Consider the following 27782-nt stretch of genomic DNA (forward strand, 5'->3'; position numbering starts at 1 on the left):
ATAAAAGCCTAAATGTGGCATACATTTAGTGGAGCTGACAGAGAGGGGACTGGAAACACATGTGCCTATGTCTTATTTTTAAAGCATAAGAACACTTAGCACCAAGTTCACCTTGGTTTATCTAAACTATCTTCTTAAAAAGCAAAAATAAAGATTATATCATCTAAGAAATAATTTAAACAGGCTAACAGGATGTACGCTGATGCTGATTTTCTCAAGTTACACTTAAAACGGAATACAGAAAGTAAAGTGAGAAATCTCACTATTCGTCTTCACATGGCCCTCAGGAGACTCAAATGATACTACTTTCTATTGATCATGTGACGTATGTAACATCCCACATTTTTAGAGTGGGATGTATCAGGGCAACCAGACTGAGTTAGGGGGACACAAATAAAATCATTTTTTTGTCTGACAAAATGGATTTCCAATAAGAAAAATCTATTCTATGTCTAAATTGGAAACCAAACACTGTTACAAAATGTTAGAATTTTGAAAGATTCTAGTCATTATGCACAGTGAAGCCAAAGTGGGGGTGCGCTAAAATCCTTTTATTTATTCTTTCTTTATCTATTTATTTAGTTAGTTAGTTAGTTAGTTTTCTGGGTAGTTTTTAAGGTCTAACATTTTGTATCTTCAAATTGCAAGTAGGACAAAGTACAAGACAATTTGCTTGACAATAAAATTAATTAATTACAGATACTTTTCATGCATATTTTATGCATGTAATGTCTAGGATGGAAAAGGCTACAATTCAGTGTAATGGGCCAAAAGCAAAATGACACAAAATAGAGTATATCAAATAAAATGCATTATGCACTAATTTCTGTAAGGGAATCTGATGTGAGAATAAAATTGTATAGTATTTTTATGTCTCGTGACGAAATACATGCTCCCTAAAATTCTATATAATAAACCATTTCAATAACTTAAAACCATTTAGCATGTATATGGTCCATTATATACATATTTAACATCAGCATAATATGAAAAAATATTGATGTCCGTATTGGCTTTCAAAAACCCTTGTGCACACTGGCACACACACACACACACACACACACACACACACACACACACACACTCACACACACACACACACACACACACACACACACACACACACACACACACACACTGGAAGGAATGCTGTGTGTATTGTGAGTGGGCGTTGGGGTCAAACTTCACTATCAGGGACTGTGTTAATGTATTCAACTGCTAAAGGGGCTGAGCGGGTAGCTATCTGTTTAACAGTGGGTCAATTCATCCTGCCAGCAAAGGGGACAACTAGCATAAAAAAGGGGGCTTTGACGCAACCGATGTGACCATTTCAAAGTGTTAAAAGGGTTTATCAACTTCCAGTCATGTCCGGTGTTTTCTTGAGAGGCTGCGTATGGATCACTTCAAGGCTGGGTTCATTAAAAGTATCATGATGAGAAAAAGATATCATTATAATAGAGGCAGAAGCCTGGTCATAGTCGTACAGCACATTTTGGTTATATCATAGGCAGTAAATATTCTTGGCTCATGAAAAGGCACTAATGATATGACAAAATAAAGGCTGCCATGCTACCTCAAAAACTTTATGTTTTTTATCCCAAAACCAAGAGCGGCCCCATCGTTGTAATATATGAGAAAGAGAAGAACTGCATATATTTGGCACATGAACTGTACATCTTTTAAAAATGTCATTTAATGTACATCCACATGTCTTAATATGTTTAAAAGACAATAAAAATTTAATTTACTGCATATTTTACCACATCGGAGAAAAGTTAGGAGCAGGAAAAAAATGAGAACTAGAAATTTAGGCAAATGAAAATGAGACAAAGACTTATAGTATTGTTGTGCTACAGATATTTTGAGATATTATATCATTGTTTTTCCTGATGCTTCAGCCAATGTCTGCATTAAACTTTCAAGCAGCAAAATAAACAATAAGAGAGAGGAAATTAAATAATTTTGGACTCGTAGGAACAAAAAATGTGTCTGATTTAATCATACTGATGGAATTGTTATTCAGGGAAATTACTTACAAGATGTACCATCTAGTTGCCTTGAACAACAGCTTTTGTTCAAACAAACTGCTCCTATTACAATTTTATTTGTCAACTCCTCTTAGATTAAGTACATAATCTTTTATTTCAGTTTTACCCTGTGATCATTCTCTTTTGTCTTTCATACTGACAGCTTGGACAGTCCAAACAAGTTCATCAATATGCAATGTTTTCTTCGATTGCACTGTATTTGTGAACAAAGAAAGACAAGTAAAAGAGAGTGACAGAAAGATAAAGATCACAAGGAGGAGAGTGAAAGAGAGGGAGAGAAACTAACATACCTTTTACATAAAGCCAACAAAGTAGAAACCTGATGCAGGTTTAACAGTATGTAACTTTTAGCAGCATATTAGCCAGAGGATAACACAAAGCAATCATTCTGCAACACTTTCTCAGGGCTCTGCAAAACTTAACCTTATTCTCACCTACTTAACTATAATCAGTAAATCATATTTCAGCACCAGAATAATCAGCCTAATCTAAAGGTCTGATTAAACTATGAATCTGTTGAATAATTAAAAGATTTTCACATTTTTCAATTACAAAAAAAGTGGGTTTCAAGGGTTTCCCCAGGAACAGGATTTACTTCATTCGTCCTTCTTGCGGTTTCCTTCCCAAAGGCCTTGTACAGTATAGGGGTAAACATTAAAATATTCATGCATCAATTAAATCTGTAGAAATTAATCTAATAAATATAACCGGACAAAGCCATTATAGGCTCTTAAAACACCAAAAGTTATTATGAGGATAAATCCTGCAGGGCTTTACCGTTAATGATAATTGCATGATTAGTTCTGACTAATACAAATCTATAGTGCTGGGCTGGATAACTGGAATCAGAAAGTCCTTAAATGTGTGTGTGTTTTTTGATGAATTTTAGTATCAGAAGATCAGAAGCTAAATTAGAAACAACATAAGCGATTTAACTATGAAGAACTAAATATGTTGTTGCATCATTTACTACTGTAGTTTATACAGTGTGACCATTAAGCATTTTACATGCACTTATTCTGTCTAGCATCCCATGTTTTGCTTGCAATAATTATCTCTAATTGCTCTTTTAATGAACCTGATGATATCTCAATTCATAGAGAGCAACACTGGAAAAGCCTCCAAAAAGTCAATTATGCCATTATTAGATTAAATCAGATCAGTCAGATCAAATGTTTTAACCCTTGTAGTGTAAAAGAATACAAAACATCAATGTATACACTGTATAAATTACAAACTTTATTTTTCAAGTTGTTGTCTTGTAATATTCTTATTATTAGGACAAACTTGAGAGCAACTAAAAGTTCAAGTACTTTCTTTTTACACCTTGTACACCTGCTTCATTATTTTAATTGGAGCTACTTACTACCACGCTGTTAACATGAGGTTGCTAATCAGGACATTGCTTACCAGAAAATACTTTTTAGCTTTTCTTCCCCTGCATTTTTCTTTTAGAGTTGCAGGCAAAATTTTTACAACTGGAGTCAATCATGACCACATAATACTAAAAGTCTCTGCATGGATAGATGCCATATGAGAAGTTTAGGAATTATATTTTTCTGATTTGGGCAAACTGCATAACTTTAGAGCTGCACATTTTTAATTTTCGATCATGGATGGTGTTTTTAAAAATTTTATGCAGGCATGTAATATTGATTGTTCCATTCTAATAACGTAACTGTATCCTCTCAGCTAGTGTCTAACTGTGACTTGTTTTGAAGGTTCAGTGTACCAGATTTAAAGGATTTAAGTGGCATCTAGCAGTGAGGGTTACAGACTGCAACCAGTTGAAACTTCTCCTGGTTAGAATTGCTTCACTCTTCATTGTTCAAGAGCCGAATGATCAACAGAGGTCTCTTTCTTTCCGTAACAAACAAACCCAGTGATTTCAAACTGGTAAAACACTGAAGTAAACGGTTTTATGTTACAAATCAGTGTTTTTTCAACTTTGTTTGGCATGTTGCAGACAGTCCACTAACCCAGCACCTGCTAATGTGTGCTATCTTTTTTTTTTTTTTTTTTATATAACTTAAGATCCAGATCTTCAGGAGGTTTTTACCAGGAGCTGAAATATCCACTGAGGTCTCTTTCTCCCAAAGGCAAACAACATTTTTACCGGTTAAATCACTGTGATTGAGTAAAGCAGTTCAAATCTTTTTTAAAAATCAGTATTTTTGCAAAACTGTGGACAGGCTGCTGACTACAATGCTGAAAATGAAAATGCAAACAACCCTGTCTACAGCTAGCGTTTGGTTTGTCCATTCCGGGCTACTGTCATACCATGGTGGTGCAACATAGTGATCTCCATAGACCCACTCTCTATTTGGATATTAACAGATCATTCTAAGGTTACAGAAAAACAACGATTCTGATTTTCAGGTTATTATACACTTAAGAAAACATACGTATTATATTATATATTCCATCTGTGCCAATATATCCCCCTAAATCCTCCACACTGGACCTTTGTTTCAGCCAAAGTGCTTCTGAGCAATGCACTGCGGTCCTGCCTCCAGCCTCCAGGATTACCGCTCCTGACTGACCCATGACATTTGAGGAAAATGTGGAACATATGAACATGGATAACTGCCTCAAAGATGAAACAAGAGCCTTATTCCTCATTCATAACTTTTTTCATCAAAGGCCAAAATTGCCCCCTTGCATCAATCTAACCCTAAGGTGTCTTATTAGGCTTCACATTTTTATGGGCTTATCCCTGCGATGTTCCAAAAATATATTTTTAATATGGAAAAGCCCGTAAAAGTGCCTGGCATGCCCAGGGACACAGTGTCTTGTCCGGTCTCAGTGTAGTGTAATTGCTCCAGGGGCCCCCCCTGAACCCCAGATCCGTCTTTACAGCTTGCATTAGCATACATAATACTGCTCTGTGGACTCAAAGAGTCATGCCAATTGAAATGCAATCATTTTCACAGCGGAGCGCTGCCATCGCCACTTTAATTGAGTGTGAGAGCACTTGCTTGTGTGTGTGCACGGCTTTGTATCATGAGACAGGGGATAATTGCTTTTGCAATACAACACAGCAATATGTTGTTAATTCAATGATACAACTTGATTGCTTTTGTCTAGTTTGTATCCCCTGGGCTGGCCCGCGAATTTGTGATGTTTGTCAGAAAACAGAAGGTGCAGACGATAACTGCTGGCCACATCCCTTCAGACTGCCTCTGCTGTATGTGTACCACGCTCCACACACACACACACGCACACGCACACACACACACACACACACACACACACACACACACACACACACACACACAGAGTACACAGAGTACACAGACACACATAACAATTAATTTGAACTGCATGCTAAAAAGAGGGTCTGTAAAGTCTGCTACAATAAAGAGGAGAATTGCACTTGATATGAATGCCCCACTGTTCAGTGACAATCAACCCCAATTATCTCATCATTATCTGTGGATTGCTTTTGTCAAATTACAAAGTGGTAAAACACAGACACAAAGATTCAAAGAATGCCATGTCTGCTCTTTATATCTCTGCATGCTGTCTCTGTCCCTTAGTGTTTTAATTACAGTCTGTGGCAGCAGAGCAACAGGACAGACATCTAATACAGTTGCAAGCACATCTACAGATACTTACTACTATATGGACTTTAACCTTAATCTTGACCATAAATTTAATCCTTAACCTAACCTCTGAACTGATACACGCACACAAACTAAATGCACCGCTGACTGTCCATCACCATCTCCTCTTGGCACAAGTGGACAACAAGGTCCTGAATGAGGAACCTATATGACCAATTAACATAACAGAACAGTAATTTCCATATAAAGTGGACAAAGTAAATAGCTCTCTAATGAAGATCAGTGTTAGTGTGCTCGTCGGCTAATTTCTCTCCACGAGGGCCTGCAGGGACAAAGTGATTGAATTATGAGAATGTGTATTAATGGAAGTGGCTAATTAGCCAAACTGAGAGAGAGGGCATTAATCTTGAAGCCTAGTTGTAGACTATTCAAGTCTAGAGCAAACTTGGCACCGCTTGCCAAACATAATGGCTAAATGCTTCGCTGTGGGCAAAAGAGGGACTCAGGGAACATGAAGGTTAATCTGTGGATCCCCAACAAAGACTTACTTTAATATCCTTATTTTATCCCTGTAGCTCCTCAGGATGTGACTGTGTTACTGATAAATGAGCTGGCAGTCAGTTTCCCATGCTGTATTTTAAAATGTAGGCTATGATAGTTTATTAAATCATCTCAATTTTATGAACAATAATAATAATAATAATAATAATCATAATCATTACAATAATTATAATAACAACAATAATTATTATTATCATGATTATTGAAATGTACAGTTTTTACCAAAAATATACTGTGTACAAGTGTGTTTCTGGTTACATTTTTTAAAAATTTTATGGTACAACCCAATTATTTTATTGCAGTTTTGTTGTGATATGCATATGCATGTAAATAATATTTTTAAGAAATCAAAACAAAGGAGAAAACAAAGACATGTGGCTAAATCTTGCTGGTAAAAGTCCAATATGTTGTGAACTGACAGCAGTTGGCAAATTTCAGAATGGCTGCACAGAAACAAGCCAGTGAAGCAGATGCTTGATGCCGTTGTCTGATGAGGCACTGACACTCTCTGGCTTCCTGGTGTAACTACAATGTGTCAAGATGGGGAAAAGCATTCAATCCATCAGCCTTTGAAAAAGGCTCAGGACATACAAAAATAAAATTAGTTCATTTTTTTCATTTCTAAAGCTATACCTAGTGCAGGTGTTAGACCAAATTATAACCTGGATGCCTTGATAAGTACTAATTAATAGCACAAATAATCGTCTTTCTTTATAAGATATATTTAAACTTTTTAAGATTATCAAAACAGGTTTGAGAATCATGTCCCTTCGAATGCTTAGTCTTTAGATATCATCTGTAATAATAATAATAATAGTAATAGTAATAATAATAGTAATAATATAACAATAGCTTTCTCACAACCCAAAGACGCTTTACAGTGAAAAAAAACAAACAAATTAAGTCAATTAAAATCAGTTAAACATACAGCAAATATAAACAAGATTAATAAAGCATGACAGACAGACATGAAATGTCGACAAACCAAACATTAATAGCAGATTTAAAAAGGTGGGTCTCCAGGTGGAATTTGAATGTGTCAGTGCAGTCATCAACTATTTGGTGCTATCTTCCTCCGCTAGAGGGCGATACTCAAGGAGAACAAAAAGCTTCATATCACATGATCCCTCAGCCGCCAAATTCGGATTGAGTTTTGTTGTTTCCACTTTTTTTTCCCAACCAACCAGCAAAAGTCAATTTTCACAGTAAAGTAGAGAAATACCGGAAATTATGATTTGACTTTCAAAATAATGTATATCATAGTGCTCTAAAACTACATGTATTCATGACGGTGCTTTTAATTTGGAAAGTTCAAACCGGAAAGGGACTGTGTGTTGTGATTCTTGACACTAAACGAGCAGAGATAAATGCAGTTTGTCAACAGTGTAGTTACGGTAACAGCTATGAACCCGCAGCTTAAAGATAGAGACGACGTCGCTGATACCGTCGAGAAGCTCAAGCAGAAATATTTGGAGAAGAGGAAACAGGTTTGAGTTTAGCGTAAACTTGAAGTATTGTCACACATTTAGTCAGCTTGTTTGGTAACGTCATGTTACAACAACACTGCTTTCCTGTTGAAGCTATTCAGGTTAGCTAGCATGTCCAGTCTTCTGTCAGTGGTCAAATTGTGTGATTGAGCCTTTAATATCACGTAATGCTAACCTAGCTTAAAGTTACTTCACATCAAACTTTAGTGAAGCTAAAGTAGATTGTAACTTCACTTTATAAAGAGTCAGTTCTGCCTTTTTGCTCATAATCAATTTGTGTAAAGTAAGCGTTAGCTAAATGAACAAACTTTTTGCACTAGTCGCTTATTGTCACAAGGGACTGTTCGTTATTTTGGGGAAATTAATGTTTTGGTTTATTGATTTATTTATTTTATTTTATTTTATTTTAGCTGAAGGGAGGGGCGAACACATTTAAATTATTCTGCCGTAAAACTTCAATGAATTGCCCTGGCTATTATTTGCTTAAATTATTGAACCCAGCAGGCTTATATTAGGGACAGGCATCTACATGTGACAGGCTTTTAATTCTTTTTACACAAAACTTGCTCAGCAAAGATGGAAATACAGTTAAATTATTTATTTACCTTTTGAGACCTGAGAAAATTGGCTTCATTTTATTAAAAAAAACATGGGAAGACATTAATGAGCAGCAAAGTAAGTAATGACCCAGAGGTTAGAAAAAAATCTGTGAAAAGTTAAAGAAAATTGCCTGAAAATTTGCCAAAAAATTCCAAACAAACAAACAAAAATGCGAAAGTGAAAAAAAAATACAACGCAAGAAATGACCTGACTAAAAATGCTTAAAAATGATATTAATTCTGTTAAATACATTTAAATATATGGCCAAAAATACAGTTCACTGGACATTTTTCCCTAGCTTTTTAAAAAATAGTCCTCTACATGTACTAATCTCTTTTTTGCATTTTACTTGTCTACTACGTCAATAATGCTGTCTTTGATGCTCACAGTTTCTTTTAAATGAAGTGAAATTATTGAATTATTATAGATAATGTTACCAAGCTAACCATGTGTGTAGCATGTCCATATTGACAAAAGTTTAAACATATATACATCATATACGTGATCTAAGCAGCTAACTAATATTAAGTCCAGTAGGTAGCCAAAAACCCAGTTTTATACATCCAAAGAACCTCTGTAAAAATGAACTCTATGGTAACCAGACAGGCCTCTAATTGAGACAGACCTTTATTTGCCAAAATATGTTGCCACACCTGGCTAGTTAAAGAGACTTGGTGTCTAATTGGGACAAGGATTTTATTTTAAGTTTTACAGTATTTTGTTATTATTTTATGTGTGATTTTTAATTGCCAGAATTTAGGGACGCCCCTCAGAGCATAATAGCAATGTCAAGTTGCTGGTACTTTGCCCTAAAACATGTCATTCTGTTTCATAGTCATCACCAGCAGAGGACATTACCTCCGGAACCACTGATGGTAAGTGCATGTTACACGGGGCCTCCACATGCTTAGATAGTCACAGGTTCTCGATTGGGTTTTAGAAAATCTCCCAACATTCTGCACACTTTTTTATATTATTTAAAAGGCATGAGGCAATGTGCATGTGTTTGTCTTACCTCTATCAGGTCACACTCAATGGTCTAACCCCACATCTAGCTGACGATCCTCAACATGAAAAAAATTAAACACCTTTATGTTTAATATTTCAGAGGCAGCACAAAGGCTCTTATTAGCCAGCAGATCCAAACAGCCAACCAAAGAGTTGAAATGCTACAGCAAAGCTTTACATGAGCTGTTCAAAGCAGTTACCAACCATCCCAACCAGTAAGCGTACAATTACTTTTACATATTCTATTTTTTCGCATTTGGGTATTACACAAAACAAGTTGCTGTCTTTTCTAAGGTTTGGCAGTGATCGTGGTCTCCATGGCAGTAGTGAGGACCTGAGTGAGGACTCTAATGCTGCCCCACTTCAGGACTCTCAGGTGCTGTTTACAGAGACAGGTGTGTGTGTGTGTGTGTGTGTGTGTGTGTGTGTGTGTGTGAGTGTGTGTGTGTGTGTGTGTGTGTGTGTGTGTGTGTGTGTGTGTGTGTGTGTGTGTGTGTGGGTGTGTGTGTGTGTGTGTGTGTGTGTGTGTGTGTGTGTGTGTCAAAGCAAGATACCAGTTACCATTGTTAATGTTTTCTGACAACTGACCACCTTTTATATCAAACCCAGATCATAAAATAGGCCATTGCATTTTGTCTGAGTTCTTGAAATGGGTTTACTTAGTGTCCTATTGTTGCTCAAATTTGTGACTTTTTCTGACAGCTTCTGTTATAGGTAGATATTGAGCTATTTTTAGGCCAGGATGCCTGCAGGTCCTTAAAAAGTCATAAAATATCTTAAATTGGATTTCATAAAAATTAGGCCTTGATTGCCACACACTTACATCTATGCAGTTTTTCCACTTAATTCTGAGCTTTCGGTCCATTAGACCTTCATCAAAACATACATCAGTAATATTTATTTTTGGCAGTCTACATTTCTGATGTTCCGAATCTTTGAACCTATCACTTAAAATAATACTTTGTTTTTACTTGATACTTGCACTTATTTTCTAGCAACATGAAGATTAACCTAACTCTCTCTGATAAATATATTCCTACATAAAACTTACCTCTGCTTAGGACCACATACCCTATACTTACCAGCAATTCTTGGATAAGAGAAAGAGGATTTAAATTTGAATAAAAGATATCCTGAAATGCTCTTAAAAAGCATTAAATATAAGTGTCTGACACCTATTGACACCCTGTAGGCTTCCCTCTATTGTACCTCTCTTTTTCCAGATGTGACCTTGCCCTCCTATCTGGATGGCAGCCCGGGGTCCCAGGAAATCGAGACCGACAGGGAGTCGCAGAGAGCTTGGCAACTTCCTGACTCGTGCCATTCCTCCTCCTTAGTACTAGCAAAGGTGTACCGGGAGATGATGACCATCTATGAACAACTTAAGGTGAAAAAGCAAAAAAACATTTTAATAACAGTTTATCATTAAATCCAATTGAGAGAAATACAAAACAGAGGAAGTAATTAGTTGTAAGTTCCCTTGTGTGTTTTTAGAGGATACTTACGAATGTGTGCACAGCATTTTACACCAATCTAAATGCAGATAATATGATACAAGGGTGCCTGTGTATTTGTGTTGGCTTTACTTGCTTGTGTTGATTGTGAAGAATAATTTTGAGTTTTAGAATCAAATAATAGTTTATTTTAGAGAAGGAATATTGTGCAGTAAAGTACCTATATATGTGTATACAGGCAGAGCGACAAAGCCAGCAGCAGTGGGAGAGGGAGCTACAGGAGCGAGAGAGGAGGCTGAAGCAACAGGAGGAAGCTTTTGGGAGGCTGGCCGGGCTGGAGGAGATGCTACACACTCGCATAGTATCTGTACAGGAGGTCAGACACACATTAATGCTTTTCATTTTGTTAACTTATACGTCTTTGCATTGTCATTCCTCCTGTGATCCAGAAATTGTTCCCCTTCTGCCATCATGGAGAATCTTTTAATCCCTTGAATGCACCTTGAGGAGGCCTCTGGAGGAGCTTAGAGTGAGGAAACATATCTTTTCAAGTGGCATGACATATAAATACTACACCTCCACAGTGGCACAGTAACTTATGACACTAAAGACTTATGCTATGAAACCAAGGAATACTCATTTGGCAGATTTGACTCCTCTATTCTCAAATCTCTCTCTCACAAGTGTAGTAAGCGAGAAGACACATTAGAATAGTGAAAAATACCTATTGACTCCATCCAGCCACTTTCAATACAAGGGATGTGCTGTATGTTTCTGCCAAACCTGTCTTCCAAACTGAATGTAAATCTGCATTTCTGTGTAGGAAAATAGGTGTAAACTAATTTGTGTACATACATTCCAGTGTTCACACAGGTAGTTTCAATGAAGCCCAGACCAGACATGTTTTCAGGAAATGCACTGTCTTGAAATGTAATAATTTGGACGATCTATGTTCGTATTGTTTTTAGCCCATGGTGCTGTCCAAATCAAATAGTCAGACTAATTAAATCAAATTAAGCCAATATCATTTGTGTCACGGTCAGTAAGGACTGCCCATCACATGAGGGGCGATGCAATGGACTATTATAGAATTTTGATAGCAAACTCAAGTGAGTGTTATGGATCACTAAAGCGTTGCAAAGTATTGCTGGTGTGGTTGCACTGCTTATTATGTGCAAATGTTTTTTTGTCACCAGAAACACAAGCAAGAGGTGAGCCAGCTGCAGGATCTTCTTCGAGAGAGGACAAAGGAAAACAAGAGGCTCAAGTCCAACTTTGACACCATCAAGGAGCTGAATGACAACATGAAGAAACAGGTTAGAAGTGAGCGCACACAAACCATGATTTTCTGGTTGCATTTTGTTGGTACCTTGAAGGTTTGAGTTTCTTACAACATTCTTAATTATATTAACTAGGGCAGAAAGGTTGCAGCGTCTTAAATAGACAAACATTTCAAGGAAATGTCAGCTAAATCCCGATACTTAAATTTTGACCAATGAGTCTACAGATATTTTAAGTTCTTTCTGATTAAAGCTTGTTATGATTACAAGTCTTAATTTTATCATTGTATTTAACTGTGCAGGATTTATTATCTGTAGAGCTGAACATAAAGTGCTTTATGTTTCGTTTTGAGAGTAATATCAAAAGTCAAGTTGACAGCAACCAATCCTGATATTCTGATATCCATTCATACGACAAGAACCAGCTAATGTTTGACTGGAACCTTCTTTCCCCAAAATAAAGTGACCAAAACTAATATAACTTAAATTATAGGCTACAGGTTAGAAGGCCCATACTGAACAGTTAGTAACATGGACCACAGGAGGGCGCTATTACATAACCCTCCTGTAGGCTGACTCACACATCAGTGATGTATGAATAAAATCATTCAATCTGTATTCTTTTCTTGGTATTTAGGGTCTATTGGGAGCTTTATGTCCTTTTGTTGCTATTAAATGAATCCCCCCTTGTTTCAAAAATGGGCTATTTTGCATGCATGGAATGAAACAAAATGTTCACGTTTTTTTATAGTAGAGTTTTACATCCTGTTTTAACTATTTATACTGTTCTAGTATAAATACTATTTTTTAGCTCAATTCCTATTTCTATTTATAGTTTTGCATCTTGTTTTTCTACTATTTATATTCTTCTTGTTCTTTTTGTTCTATTTATCTTGTAGATACCTGATCTGAAATCCTTTTGCTGCTGTAACAATGAAAATTTCCTCCTTGTTGGACTAATGAAGGATTTTCTTATCTTATTAAGGAATATTTTTGTAGACAGTGGTCTTGCATAGCAGATTGACAATGTTTTTTGTTGTTTTTTGTTTTTTTTAAATCAACAGCTGAATGAGATCAGTGAGCAGAATAAAAAGTTGGAGAACCAATCCAAGAGGGTGCAGGCTCGACTTGAAAACCTACAGGTAAGAACATATTGATAACTAATGCACATTCAGTCATTGATTCATGTTTTTAAAACTCAAGTCAAGGCAGTTTGTTGCAAAAAGCGCTTAAAGTTCCAATATTCAATGTTCACCTTCACAAAATCGAAAACTGTTGATTATATTTTTTTTCCTATTTTGTCTATAATGATTGATTAAACCATTTTTTTTTTTTTTTTTTTACAGAGGAAATATGAGCTCAGCATGGCAACAAGAGGCTGTCAGAAAGTGAGTGTTAAGGGCACAGAGTGTATAAAACCATCCAAAAAGGAGAAAGCTGCTGCCACTGGAAAACCTAGCAACAAGGTAGGTTACAGTTTAATGTACTGCCTATCAATAGGATTTGCTCTAATTTAGGCTGCATTACTTAATTTGAAGTCCATGTGTTTATTGAAGAAATACTGTGCACATCATTTAGCATGGTTAGACACACACTAACACACCAATTTACACATATCCAAGCCTGAAACAGAGCAACGGTCCTCCACAAACCACACTCGGCTGATCATCGTTTGTGATTTTGTAATCATCACTGTTGTTGATTAAGATGAATTATCAGTGGATACAGCTGCATTTGCCACGTAGCAGATGGTGTTTTTCTTTCTCTATTCTGAAAACTTTGACTGAACCAAACTTTTATTCCATCACTGTACTTTTTCCCTCAGTTTAATTAACACATTTAGGCTTCCCGGTGAAATCACAGTCTTGATGTAATGTTCACACTTTTAAGAATATACCTGAATGTCCCATGGCTGAACTTCAGATAGATATGCAGTTATAACTTCTATTCACGTTTCTTTAAATCCAGACTTCTAAGGAGCTCATTGTGACTTCATGCAGGACATATTATAAAATCCAGATCAAGATGTGTGTCTGACAGATGATAATGGTCTTACTAAAATAAAAAACTTTAAGTAAGGTCACCTGTTAGTGACAATATAATTTGGAGATGGCTGCTTTAGAAATAAAATTTAACCTTTTATATTTTTACCTTCCTTTTTCAGGGCAGCTCCAGTCCCACCTCAACAAAGCTTCTCGCACTTCTACTGGACTGGGTACTTGACGGGCAGACGCTCTCCTCCATAGCAGGAAACGAAGGGAAAGGTGCCAGCCAGTGTCTGCCGCCAGAGGTCGTGCTCAATGAGAGATGCCTTAAGGTGGCCTTTTCTCTGTACCTTCACCATGATCTCTGACTTTTATTAGAACTGTATTTCATTACCTATTTTGGTATCCTGGTCACAAAAGAGCTTTCGATCAATACACGAACAAATTTTCGACTAAGTTTAAGTCATAAATTATCTTTGGTTGTTTAGGTGCTGCCGCTTTTAGCAGATCAGCTTCATCGTAGTCCTTTATCAGAACCTGACCTCCTCCTCAACCTTCTTCGCCTCATCCACTGGGCTTTGAGACACATGGACAGCAGTACACAGGTAAAGATAAGATTTGATTATTGCTTTGGGGAATCTGGACTTTCACAGAATGCATCATAGAACGTACAATACGACTACATTATCAATACAACACAGGGCTCTAACTTAAGGGTATTCCAGCATCTTAGGGATGTAAAAAATGTATAAGGGATGATAAAAACTTTATTTTGGGATGGTCACAGAACAGAAGGTAGACCTAGCCTGAAATAATATAATTTCAGTTACGCCATCACAGTAGTCTCTGATAAAATTGGCATTGTAGAATTGCAAGAGAGTACGCAGTTCACGAGAACAGTAGCGTTCCTTCATGCACACCGGTGCACACGCAGCGAGAAGTTGTCAGGCAGTCACAATGGTGCCCAAAGCGGTGGTAGGATTTTACGCTGTCTGGTGTAACAGCAGCCTAACTAGCGGAACATATTGTGAAACAGACAAAGATTAACTCCAACCACTCTCTCTGTTTCATAGGAGGATGCATGTACGATCTAGCACAAATACATTATTTATATTTTTTTGTATTTTTTTAAAGGTAACAAAAAGTTTAAACTGAATTGAATGTATTTTAAAAGATAAGACTTTAACAATTCTGTACTGGGGAGGCAAGATTGTGATTTGAATAAATTAATGAATATGTATAAGCAACAAATGTTATTATAATGTGTGAGCTAATTTATAATTTAATCATTTCCATGGTGTTTTATTTATGCCATGCATCACTTATAATTATCATTTTATAATCAAGAACACATTTTGTGATTGGGAAGCTTTACTTCAGAAGGGCTTAAATTGTATTTCGGGAGTTAAGTTAGAACCCAGGAACGTGGGTATGTAGTTTATTAATTGTTTATAGGTTTTACAAATTTTCACCAATAAATATTCTGATTTTAAGGAGCCAGGCCAATGGTTGAGACTGTGACAGTTCAAAGAGCAATGTTTGTGATGTTCAGGAAATGTTCCTATTAGCTTGACGGCCATTCCCTTTGAATTGACTTAACATAAAAGTCATTTGTTGGCCAGATGGTGTCACATAACTGGCAGTTTTGTCTGATCACAGCAGCAAAATCACAGCACACACAGTCCATCATTTTTCTGTTTCATTAAACCTTTCAGTGAATATCCAGCCACAGTGCAAAAAATATATATAATAAAGACAGTGACGGAAGGGTAATCAGATAATAAGTACTAACTAAACAGGGAGGTATGCTGCAATTTTTTTGATATTTTCTATCTTCTGTTTTCTGGCAGCTGTTGGTGGAAAATATATAATCCCACACATTTGCTGCCAAAGGGAGCATCAGATGAAAAGAAAGCCTATTTATTCCCCAAAAAAAAGGTTTTTGGAAATCCATTTCTTTTAGCTGCATCCATCTTCTTTCATAATAGATTATGTGAGCAGTCTAAAAGCAGCAACACAGGGTAGTGAGATTACACTGTATTACAAAAGGCTCTTAATTCTGTGGCTTGCACCTTCCTCAGTTATTGGTGTTTGGCCTTGCAAGAGATGAGTGTTCTACAGAAAGCTGCTGGGTCACTTTCACAAAATCATCGCAGTAGAAACCAAACACAACACACAGTTTTCCCCCAAGACATACTGTAGCTACACATCAGAGAGGTACACATCCACTTCAAGCAGGGGATATCCACTTTATCGCTACATCTCCCCTCACAGCATGGTGGGCTTTAATGTTTGGAGGTCCTGTCAAGTTCCATCTTGTGTTCAGATGAGAAGTGTGGTTATCTGAAGTCCCCTGCCTGTCTCTGTGTGTTGAACAGAGTCTAGACATTAAAACAGGCTGTCCCTGTCTTTGCAGCTTTGATAAGGGCCCTGAATCCCTTGAGAGCCCCCCATGACAAATACTGTCTGTGCATCAGCTGTTCTGGTTGAATGGGTAATGGATGAGAGGAAAATTTTGATCTATTGTCCAATCCCACTGTGGAGGCAGATCTTATTGTAAAGGCCACCTCCAACCTCCCAGTCCCAACTATGAGCTATTCTCCAGCTGTCACCCCCCTGCCCTACTCACAGCCTCCGACTTCCCAGCTTCAGTCCTCTTCTCCAGTCCTGCTGCAGGGCGGGCTTGTGTTTGTTTGTCAGGCCATGTCATATCTGCTCAGTGACATGCTTGATGTTGAACTGGAATCACATGCTCCCTTATTGCTGCAATATGTGTTCACTTTTAAGACAAAACCATCCACTGTTGGGCCACAATACACAAATGGAAGAAGGGAGATAACACAAAATCTTGGGTCCCTAAGGAGGTGACGGTTACTTTAGGGAGAGAAAGAGAGTGAAGGATGTAGTGAGTTTGAAAACCACCAGCTCCGCAATGCTTTGGAAATACATAAATCTTGGATAGTAGCTGTAGTTTACTGATTTATTGGCTCCATTTGTTATTTGGGGAAGTCAGAGAAGGAGCCTGCTGGCTCGCTGTCAGGCTGAGCTTGTATTTTCTATGCTGGTGTTTGATGAAGATCATTGTAGGCATATCATTCCTATTTTATATAACAAAAGTAACTGAGTGCAGACACAGACATGAATTCTGTGCTGTGACCACTGTGTGTGTGTGTGTGTGTGTGTTTGTGTTTATCTGTACAGCATGTAACGCTGTCTGCCACCCTGCGGCGGATAGGAGAGGAAGTGTCAAAGCCTCCAACCCAGCTAATGGTACCTCAGTCTGAAGATCCGGACCTGCCCAATTCCTGCAGTGGGGCTGCAGGTGGTCCCTACAGGAGCTGGCCCCTTTATCGTAGCCCCTGTCCTCACACACGGATCCTCTCCACCCTCATCATCCTCCGCACTGTCACACAAGGTACTGAACACACATTAACATACTCTTCTGAGGCATTATATTTAGAAAATGCAAAATGATCTTAAAAATTTGGAAAGAATGGTAGGAATAATGGATCAGATATGACTGTAATTATTTAATGATCAATAAATATATTGATTATTTATTATTAATTTATCAACAGAGCGTTGGTGATAAAGAAAAAAAGAGCAAAATGGCCATGACAATTTCCTAGAGCTAAAAATGATATCCTTAAATTGCTTGTTCTGTCTGACCTAGTGTCCAAAACCCAAAGATAGAATATGAAAACTTAGAAAATCAACACATTTTTGCCTTTAAGAAATGGGAATTAGCAAATAATTTTCGGTTATTAAATAATTTAAATTGTTTATTAATGATCAAAATGTTCCAATTGATTTCCTTTTGATCACTAGTTGATAAATTGCCTAAATTGATTCAGCATTTAGAATCTGCTGTCAATAGAAAGCGGTTTACCTGAGTTGATTCCACACTAGTATATAACTGATTATTATTTTTCATCTATGTATTACACCTCAGTATTATTTACTGTCTTTCAATGGAGAATTTTACTGTCATGAGAGCTGAAAAAATAAGATCTACATTTCCAAGCTGGGATGTTAAATCTCCCGCGTTGAGAAATCACAGAACTCTGACATTTGCAATTCGTCTGCTGTTGGCATCACAGACTGAATAGAGTGACGGACAGAGAAATGTTTTCTGCTGAAATAAGAAAGTAGACATTAAAGCTTCAGTGGGTAACTTCTCTGAAAATAACTTCTTGTCATATTTGCTGAAACTGTCAATACATATACAGTAGTATATCAAAAGATAGTCCTTTAAAAAGTTGTGTTCCTCCTCCTCAAAGTGCTTCTAAGAACATTTGTAAGAATCTACAGCAGCTGAAGGAAAATGACAAATTACAGCTAAGGAGACTCTAACTTAGCTGTCAGTCATGTCCATTGTGAACCTGCTCTTAAACTTAAGTCAAAGTAGGCAGCGTCGATCAAATATGAATCAAGATTATGTCGCTGCATTGCTAATTTCTTGCTTCAAAGGTTTGCAGAAACATAATTTATTGTTCTGTGTAGCTTGAAAATGAAAAAGTTTGCTCCGGCTATTGCATTGTGCTTCGTTTTGGCTCGGCTTCAAATAGTCGAGCGAAAACGTGAGGAGGGGTCTCAAACTTTCTCATTTTACATCTAAACACTACACTAAAATATGTTTCTGAAAACATTTAAGGAGATAACTAGGAAATGCATTTGCACATTTTAATTTAAATGTCCACATGGATGCTAATAGAAGTAGGCCTATATATTTCAGTTTGAGTGCAAAACAGAGACAGACAAAACTCAAAAGTATTGTTTTGCTCTGTCCTGTTTAATTATTGAATGTATTGCAATGACATTTTGTACATGCACACAAATGATTATTCCTAATGACTTAAGTGATCACCTGACATTTCTTTTAGTGCCAACAAAAGGTTGGCATTTTTGATTTGCAGTGAACTGTCTTGACTACTATTGGATGGCTCAGTATGAATGTTTGAACAGATGTGGACGATCTGGAAGAATTTATCCAGATAACTTTGGCAGTACTTGTTTTTTCATCTATTGCCACCAGCAAATTGACATTTTTTGGCTTTAAGTGAAATATCTTAAGAAAAATGTAATGAATGTCTGTGGAACTATGGCAGACATTTATGTTCTCCAGACGATCATTGGAGCGACCTTAGTTATCCCCTGACGTTTTATCAAGCTCCATCATCAGGTTATTTCTTCAATGCTTTGATTTGCAACTCCCATATGTCTTAAACAATCTTTGGACAACTGCTCATGTCTATCTTAAAGTTTTTTGCTTGTTTGTTTTTTGAGACAGAGCATTATCGTTGCGGAGCCCAATTGCCCGAGTGAAAACAATATACAAATAAGATGCAAATATTTGAGAAGGGCAAGGAGCTTTAATCTACATCCAAATCTTTGTTCCCTTTCCTTCCACACTATAAATCCTGGGGTACTCAGTGGGTGCAGTGTACATATCCTGACATATTTTATGAAACGCTCTCCTCTGAACTGACCTTCCATCTGCTCGTAATGCTCGAGGGCTCCATCTGTATGTCTCTGTATCGGCTATTTTCTGTCAATCTGCTCACCAGGTTTTCTTTCTCTTCTTCTCTGGATTGACATGAAACCAGATTGAGTATAATGGAGATGTTTCTTCCCCCGCACAGTTGCTGGGATCTTACACATAATAGGTACCATTTTGAGACTGAGCTAACCAAACTCAGTCCATAATAAAAAAGAAAGCTTTTATCCCATGTCAGGTTGTATAAATCCAGCACTTTTGGACATTCGAAAAGCATTTTTGTCGAACTTAAGAAATTCTCAGAGCTATTTGATGTGATCACAAATCATTTGTTTAAATTTGTCTGCAAAATGGGTTCTGGACTTGAAAAGGGACTGAGGAAGAATGGCAGGCATTAAGTTTGGATTGTGGGGATACAGTGGGAAAAGGGTAGATGGCCGACGTGTTTACTGTTTTTGAACAAGTCAGACAATAATAACAATAGAACCAAGATGAGATTAGAGCTGCAGTGATTAATCAGTCTGAATTAAATGAATAAACCACTGTTTTTATAATCCATTAATCATTTATGTCATTTTTCCAGTTTTCAAACATTTGATGGTTGTAGGTACTTAACAGTTATACGTCTTCTTTTGTTTGGTTAGACATAAGACGAAGTTATTGTGTTTGAGCCAGTGGTCTGACAAAACAAGGCATTTGTTGATGTCACCTTGTGCTCTTTGATCTTTGGATGGGCATCATTTCACTGTTTTATAGACCCGGCAGTTGATCGATAAGTCTAGAAAATGATTGGCAGATTGATCAACAATAAAATAATCATTAGTTTCAACCCTAGATAAGTCTCTAGAGTTGTTTGTTATATAAAATTGCATATAATATTTAGCTTGTATTCTTATCATAGGACTTTATGACTTGGCTTCAGTTGAAAGTGTAAAACTCCAGTGTAAGACTGAAATTATTTAAAAGCTCGATCTTAAACCAAATCCAGTGTCTCTGTATGTATGTGTATCTGTCTCTTTCTGTCCCGTCTGCAGCTGACATACTGGCCCAGGCTCTGGACAGTCTTCATACTGAGCTGATGTGCGAGGAGAGCCGAGGTCTATTCATCCACTGTGGAGGAGTGTGCGTGCTGCTGTGGATGCTTCGGGCTGGCCGCGGAGGTCTGAACACACCCGTAGACATCCTGATGCAGCTAACTGAGCAGTCCCGTAAGTATGCATGTCTGAGATGACGATAGCGTAGAACTCATCACCCCTGTATAATCATGAGACTGCACCAAGAGTTATGGCTTTTGACAAGCCAAACAGTCTTTACATGGAGAATCCATATAATGTGCATTCATTTTAATATTCAACTTCATTTTCAGTATTCAGCTAAATGTGTGTTTTGAGTGTATTTTTTGAAAATGACAGTCTATCGGTTTGTTTTCATCATAATATGACATCTCACATAATTGATGTGTGAAATGTCAAAAAAAAAATTTCTGGAAGAATCATTGTATGTATTGTATGTATATACAATAATTATCGCTCTGCTGTAGTTTACTTATCAGACACTACACTGTGGACCCAGGCTTGCTGGTAAATGCACATTTATCTGAGAGGAAGTTGTAGAAAGCAAAGTTTTGCCTTAAGAAACAACAAGAAAAAGATACAACACATTGTTTCCCCATTGACAGAGAGGGTTCAGGCACAAGCATGATCAGCTGTGGTTGTCTAAGAAAACAGCACAGCAGACATCTTTCTGTCACTGCTGTCACCGCAATCTGGGTGGTTTCAATCTAGTGTTTGATATCTATGGTTGTTTAAAGTTTTTAATCCTGTTTTGGTATTTGCTGAAATAACAGCATTTACCACAGGGCTGGGCAATGTGGAGGGAATCAAATATTGCAATACTTTTTTTTATCGAATACCCCAATAATACTGCAAAGGTATTGTAGGGTTAGCTACTGGTGCTTTCACAGCATTTTGAAACGATGAGTTTTTAAATTAATAATCATCAGTGATGTGGAAAAAATGACAACATGGCTAAAGGCAAATAATGTATGCTCTTAAAGAGCTTTACTGTATCACAGCTTTATAAACAAGGAAAAAATAACACAATATTACAATATTCACAACGTCAATATAATGTCAATATATTGCACTGCCCCAATTTACCATGATACCTTTTAGTAAGATGTCTAAAGGTTAAGTAGGCAAGCATGCTGCCACACAAGGTGCTACAGAAAGCAGAAGAAATATTGTTTTTACTGCACCCTGTAAGTCAAAATTAAGTCAAAACATGACTCAGAACACAAGAAGCAGCACTTTTTTTTGAGTTAGGTACTATAGCAACACTACTGTAGCAACTAGTAACATTTTGGTACATTTGTCATCTTATCTGGAAAATCAAGTTATTGCTTATTTATCATATATGTTTAAATAGTAAAATGTCCAGCCTGCCCTGCACCTCACCTGTGACCTAAAGACTCATTTTTAAAATAGTGAGATTTACTTTACCTGAAAAATTGCCCCTGGTTGACCTGGCCTTGAAAGCTGCTGTGATCACTCCTCTTTTTCAGATTTATAGGCTGTCTTTTCTTTCGCTATGTTATTTATACCAGCTCCTCCTGCAGTATCACTCCATGTCATCCCCACATTAAAAAACACATGTGTAAAGTATCGTTTTGAATGAGCTCACATCAATCAGAACCATGGTCAGGCAAAAGATTTAGAAGTTGTCATAAAACCTTGGACCTCCACCACCTCCTGGATCTTTTACAGAGAGACAAAAGACTTAATGGAGGTGCAGGAGGATGAGGAGAGAACAGCTGCAGTGTGTTTTCAGTGGAAGGCAAGTTTGGGGTCATGAGCCATATCGTTTAAGATTTTTGTATGCTACAGTAATACACAGACGAGCCATATGCTAGAGGTGACTGCAACCAGAGCTGTGTGAGTGTTTGTGTGTATAGTTTTGTGTTTCAAGGGGCATGCAAGTCTAGCTAGACTTGCTAATTATTGTGTTTTACAAGCAGTAATGAGGAGAGACGGGACAGGGGTGAGGAAGGGGGAGAAAGGTTTGCACCTGAAGGTTGGCAATAAAAGAAAACAAAACAAAAAGGTCACCACACACACACACACACACACACACACACACACACACACACACACACACACACACACACACACACACACACACACACACACACACACACACACACACACACACACACACACACAGAGCACTGTAATACTGCTACATTTTGACTGCTTTAATAAAGCTCAGTCACATTCCTGTTAACACAGCCCAACTTGTTAATGTCACATTTATGGATCACAAAATGCAGTTGACCAACTCGGTACATGCAGATACACAAACACATTAAATAACGACGTTTAACTGGCTTTGACTGATGTCTGGTAAACAGCGGGTAAATTTGCTGCCAAACTTCTTCATGCAGTATATTTAACTTCTATGGTCACATATGAACCTACTTGTGTGTTTGTGTTATTTCTGTGCTCACCACAGTAGAGAAATGTTTGTTGTTATATGTTTTCATAGTGTTGGCACAAAAAAAACCCTCCTTGATCTGGTTAAACTACTTTTATACAAGACAACCACAATTTTTTTACTATTTGATTTGTTCTGCCATAAGGGAAGTCTCTGTGTTTATGATGGGTGTAACTGGTCACAAAATTCATGGTTCAATTTGATACGATATAGTGGTGTCAAGGTTCGATGTGTTTTAGATACAGGAAAATGGTAGCAATGCCTGAGAAATGTCCTTGATTTTTAAATGATTATTATTATTTTTTGTTTTATTTGATGACATTTTAATTCATTAATATATCCAAGCTAACATCATAGGAGTATGGTCTCCTTTTACTTAGAACAATGATGGAGCTATATCTGGGTGCCCAGCTTCTGGTGTGTCTTCTTAGCGTCATATAAAACAAAAACAGCTCCTCATAAAAATATAAAATATAAAACGAATACAAACAAAAGAAAAATTCTGTTTCTGAAAGTCCCAGATGAATTTCCTCTTTTAAAAAAAAATATTTAAAAAGTTATGAAAAACATATTTCAGTGATTTTTTTTTTTGGTTTTGTTTCAGCTTCTAAAATGACGATCTGTGGACTCTTTTTTTTTTTTTTGTTTCTTATCATTAGAAATATCTTTTTTTATTGTTGGTAAGATAAAACAAGCAAATTAAATACTTCACTCTGGGCAGTATCGTGGTGGTGTTTTTGCATTCTATTGCCTAAATGATTTAATAATTAATAAAAAAATAAAGACGGGTTAATTTAAGCAAAATAAACATTAGTTGCAGCTTTACACCCCTACCAGCTCACACAATATGTTAAGCCACTGACCGATAATTTAGACCATAACCATATTTTCCAGCTCCCATCGGCAGACATTACACTAAATATCCATCAGTCAGGAAGTTTAAGTTTTAAAAACCCTGGGGTTTGAAAGATGCAAAATGAGCAAGGAAAAAAATGATAATTGTTGAAGGTCATGTCAGTACCATGTATTTTTATAACCTTGAAGTGAGGCGATGCTGTTGCTGGAAAAAGACTGACCAAACTACCCTTTCCTGCCTTATCCCTCTCAAATTATCCTGTGTTCTACCTGTCTTATCCTTTCTTATCTGAAACTGATCCTATTCTTCCCCGTCCAATCCTCTGCTGTGATTTGATGCCAGCAGAACCTCTGTACCAGCCAAAAAAGTCTCTCTGTGGCTCAGATTGTGTTCCCTCACCCTTGTTCGTGGTTGAAGACAGTGGAGAGTTAGTTTTGAAAGGAGCAGGAATGCGACTTTAGGAGAAACAAATGTCTGTTTACTAGGAATTGACTGATTTTAGGACTTCATGAGGTCCACATTTGCTTTTATTAATTAAAAAAATGTGCAGCTTCCATCTGTTTGGTTTGATTCTGCTGTCCTTTCTCTGTTTCATCTCCCTGTGTGTGTTAGAGGTTAGGATTTGATGAAGGGAAGGTCAGAGTTAACAGTGACAATGTGGAAGCTCTTCCAAATACAATCATCAGAGTCTCCCTGACCAGCATCTGTGTCCCTGTCAGGTTGATTGTTAAAGTGTTTTCGTGGTTTGTTTGTGCGGCCATGTAGTTTTCATTTCTATGCAAATATGAAGTTGATCATTTCCATTGTCTCAGAAGTTTTAACATAGAATAAACATGTGTGGTTCATTGGACAACTTGTTTTGATAACATCCTTCTTTCTTGTGTTTGTGTGTTTGTAGGCTACTTAAATCCCTTCCTGGAGTCATGTAGCTGTGAGGAGTTCTTTCGCACGGCCTCCCAGCTTCTCACAAACCCTTGTCTGGAGCTGCCATCGCTGGAGAAGCTTTCCATCCTTCTACAGAAGCTCTCTAGCATGAGGTAAACACACTGATCTCCACACTGATAATATGACACACTAAACAAGGTTTAACATGTCTCTGATCATAGGTAGTAAATATCTGCATGCTCGGACACATGCAACCATACGCACTCTTACAATTTCTTTTATGTGTCTGCACAGACTGATCTTTATCTGACAAATGCTCAACCTGGGTCCAGATGTGAACTCAGTAATATACACTTCAAAAAATTTGTATTGCTTTTCCCAAGGAAAGGTAATAGCATTTGGAGTTTCACAGTTGCTTTATTTTAGCTTACTTTAGTTGACAAAAATTCAAATAAAGTAGTAAAAATACAGGCCCATAAGATGTTATCAGGGATAACACGACAAAGACCAGGACATATTGACATCGTGGTTACTGATGTTCCATCAGACACAACACCATGGAGACAACCATGTAACATTCAGAGAAACATGACCACAATGCATCACATGCCCCCAACACAACAACACACCCACACAAAACAGCACCAGAAAAACAACACAATCCAGTTTCAATATACAAAACAACCATGACCTTCTTTGGCGATGGTATAAAGCAGCCTTTGTTTGATCATTTTCTTAAAGGCTTGTGGGTTCAGCACCACATGTTGAAAAGGTCCCCAACCTTTTTGGATTGTAACCCCTAAAATATATATTAAAACAAACTCAGTTTACTTATGGGTACATTAACACACCCCAGGTATTTTTTTTTTTTTCTGAGCATCACCTTTTGGATTTTGTCGCATGATGGATAAATGATTAGTTGATCCAGTCAGAGCTGATCAGGTCAGATTGATGGATGAGGGGAGCAGAGGTGAGTGAAAGCAAACTTTTAGACCCAGAGCAATGAATTGGTCAAGATTCACTTCCACTGCACCAAGTGTACTGCTGCTCCGTCTGTGCCCAGAGTATTCTCTGCACTCAGAGAGTGTGATGAAATGAATAACTGAATGGTATATATTCCAACAGCGCTCCTGATGAACAGTGCAGCTCCAGAAATAGAAAATGAATATGTGGCAGTAGATGTTGTTATTATAGAGGGCCACCAAAAATATATTGTGTGTGAGAAGCCCTGCGATCATTTTGTAACCCTTCAGATTTATCTTATAGCCCCTAGAGAGCATCCCGACCCCCAGCATGGGGTACCACAGGATTATTAGGTCAATTATAGCCACAGGATTGTGTTGCAAATCATTTTAAAGTCTAAATCAAGTTATTTCTAGATTGCAATGGTCATGTATTCAGTTGGTCTTTGTGTGTGATGAAGTCATATTAAATGCAAAATATTTCTTTATATATACAGTTTATTATTACAGGGACAGTGCACATAAACAAACATTCCTGTAAGTGTGCCAGTTTAGCCAACAGTAATATTATAGCCCACATATAACAGAGCAAATTTCATAAGAGCACATCAAATAAGCAAAAACACAGACAACAATACATAAAACATAAATACTAAACTTATTAATGCTGTACTTCACTTCAGATTTTGAACAAGTAATAGAGTATGATTTGGGGTTATTTTTAATTGAATGTTATGTATCATAGTCTCTAATAACTTGCAAGTGTGAGCTGCTCTCACCAAGAAAGCTGACTATCTAAAGGCAGACCTCCTCATAGGTACTGCACATTTTAGCAGCGTCTGTGGCTCTAGTAATGGAAATATTGTCTAGACGACCTCTTTGATCCGGACTTAAATATCTTAACAATTATATAATGGGTCAACGCAGAATTTTGTGCAGACATTCGTGGCTCCGAGACAATGAATCCCAATAACTTGTTGACATCCCTGACTTTTCTTCTACATCTGGAGAAGTTTAGTAGTGTGTATTTCCTGGATTCAACAGGTCAAGTGTGTGTTTACTAACCTAGTCAACTAGTCACCAAGTGTTTTTAAATACATCAGAATTTTATTTGTCTTGTCCAACTTCTAGACTTTATTCTTGGCCTGATCAGCCAAGTAGTGTAAACTGAGCTAAGCATAACTAGTTATACAGCTGTAGTGCTCTGGTGTAATACTGGAGTGCGACTGACTCACAGGACCATGTTTATTGAATGTCTTTGGACTGACGGGTTGTTGTGTATTTCTTTGATTTTGTCCAGGAAGAATCGCCGTCTGTTTGAACTGTTCTCCCTCCACCACCAAATACAAGAACTCTATCACAAAGCCAACCGCACACACACCTTCCTCAGCCTCAACCTCAGGTCTATCCTCCACAACCTAAGATAGCACACACACGCACACACACACACTCTCTCACACTCACACTCACATTTGTTTTGCTGTTTTATGCTGTCTCAGCCTCTTTAAAATTTCCCACTTAGGATAAAGATGACTTGCCTTGCGTTTAGGGCTGGGTATTGGTACTTTGTACTTTAGAGGTATTGACCAAATCAAGTTGGTATCAAGTAAGATTAAAACATCTCCATTAAAACGAAACCTGCATTTCATTGTTTTTGCACCAGAGGTCTGATCCTGAACTACCCCCCCCCAAAAAAAAAACCAGCAGATTTTCTGTGACAGCCATCTCCAGAGTCGCTTCCTCCCGGTGAGAACAGGCTAACATCAACACAATGCTGCAATTAGTCCCGACAACTCACGGCGACACTGAAACAGCTCGACTCTGTTGATAAACCCGTTGATGAAAAGCATTGTGATACTAACAGTTAGCCTTTCCACTGTGTTTGTGCGGCCGGACTCTCACAACTTTCCCTTTTGTGAAGCTCATACTTAGCAGCCATAGCAGCAGCTTCAGACTCTCTGTTTACCAGATGTCACAACAAATTTAACAAAATATCAGCGTCTAACAACTTTGGTGGCCAGCTGGGTTGTTTTAAGAGGATGAAAGAGGTGTTGTGTCAGTATACTGGGTGCCATAATCCTCCCGTTCTATAGAACGAGTG

At 37.4% G+C, this 27782-nt stretch overlaps 1 protein-coding gene across 2 annotated transcripts; it reads left to right on the plus strand.

The window, feature by feature from the left end:
- Window positions 1–7516: 7516 nt before the first annotated feature.
- Window positions 7517–27318, plus strand: ccdc138 (coiled-coil domain containing 138). 2 transcript variants are annotated; one of them, XM_088083104.1, is made up of 15 exons: window positions 7517–7662; window positions 9098–9137; window positions 9371–9485; window positions 9565–9665; window positions 10463–10657; window positions 10963–11100; window positions 11921–12040; window positions 13069–13146; window positions 13351–13470; window positions 14169–14321; window positions 14478–14594; window positions 17191–17404; window positions 20521–20694; window positions 24733–24871; window positions 26982–27318. In XM_088083104.1, the coding sequence occupies exons 4-15, from the start codon at window positions 9621–9623 to the stop codon at window positions 27106–27108; spliced, it is 1620 nt and encodes a 539-aa protein (XP_087939230.1). In that variant the 5' UTR covers window positions 7517–7662; window positions 9098–9137; window positions 9371–9485; window positions 9565–9620; the 3' UTR covers window positions 27109–27318. The 2 variants fall into 2 exon arrangements, with proteins under 2 accessions (XP_087939230.1, XP_042350930.2); XM_042494996.2 differs by having other exon boundaries at window positions 10494–10657.
- The last annotated feature ends 464 nt before the right edge of the window (window positions 27319–27782 follow it).

This window comes from Plectropomus leopardus, chromosome 10, assembly GCF_026936395.1.
Source record: "Plectropomus leopardus strain MGB_pleo_1.0 chromosome 10, ASM2693639v1, whole genome shotgun sequence".
Taxonomy (NCBI): Eukaryota; Metazoa; Chordata; class Actinopteri; order Perciformes; family Serranidae; genus Plectropomus; species Plectropomus leopardus.

Bases quoted from the DNA above. Each gene is read 5' to 3' on its own strand.
- ccdc138 (XM_042494996.2), top strand. From the start codon at position 7,543: ATGCAGTTTGTCAACAGTGTAGTTACGGTAACAGCTATGAACCCGCAG. The intron at 9,486-9,564 runs GTAAGCGTACAA...GTCTTTTCTAAG, and splicing joins GTTACCAACCATCCCAACCA to GTTTGGCAGTGATCGTGGTC. The intron at 14,595-17,190 runs GTAAAGATAAGA...TTATCTGTACAG, and splicing joins ACATGGACAGCAGTACACAG to CATGTAACGCTGTCTGCCAC.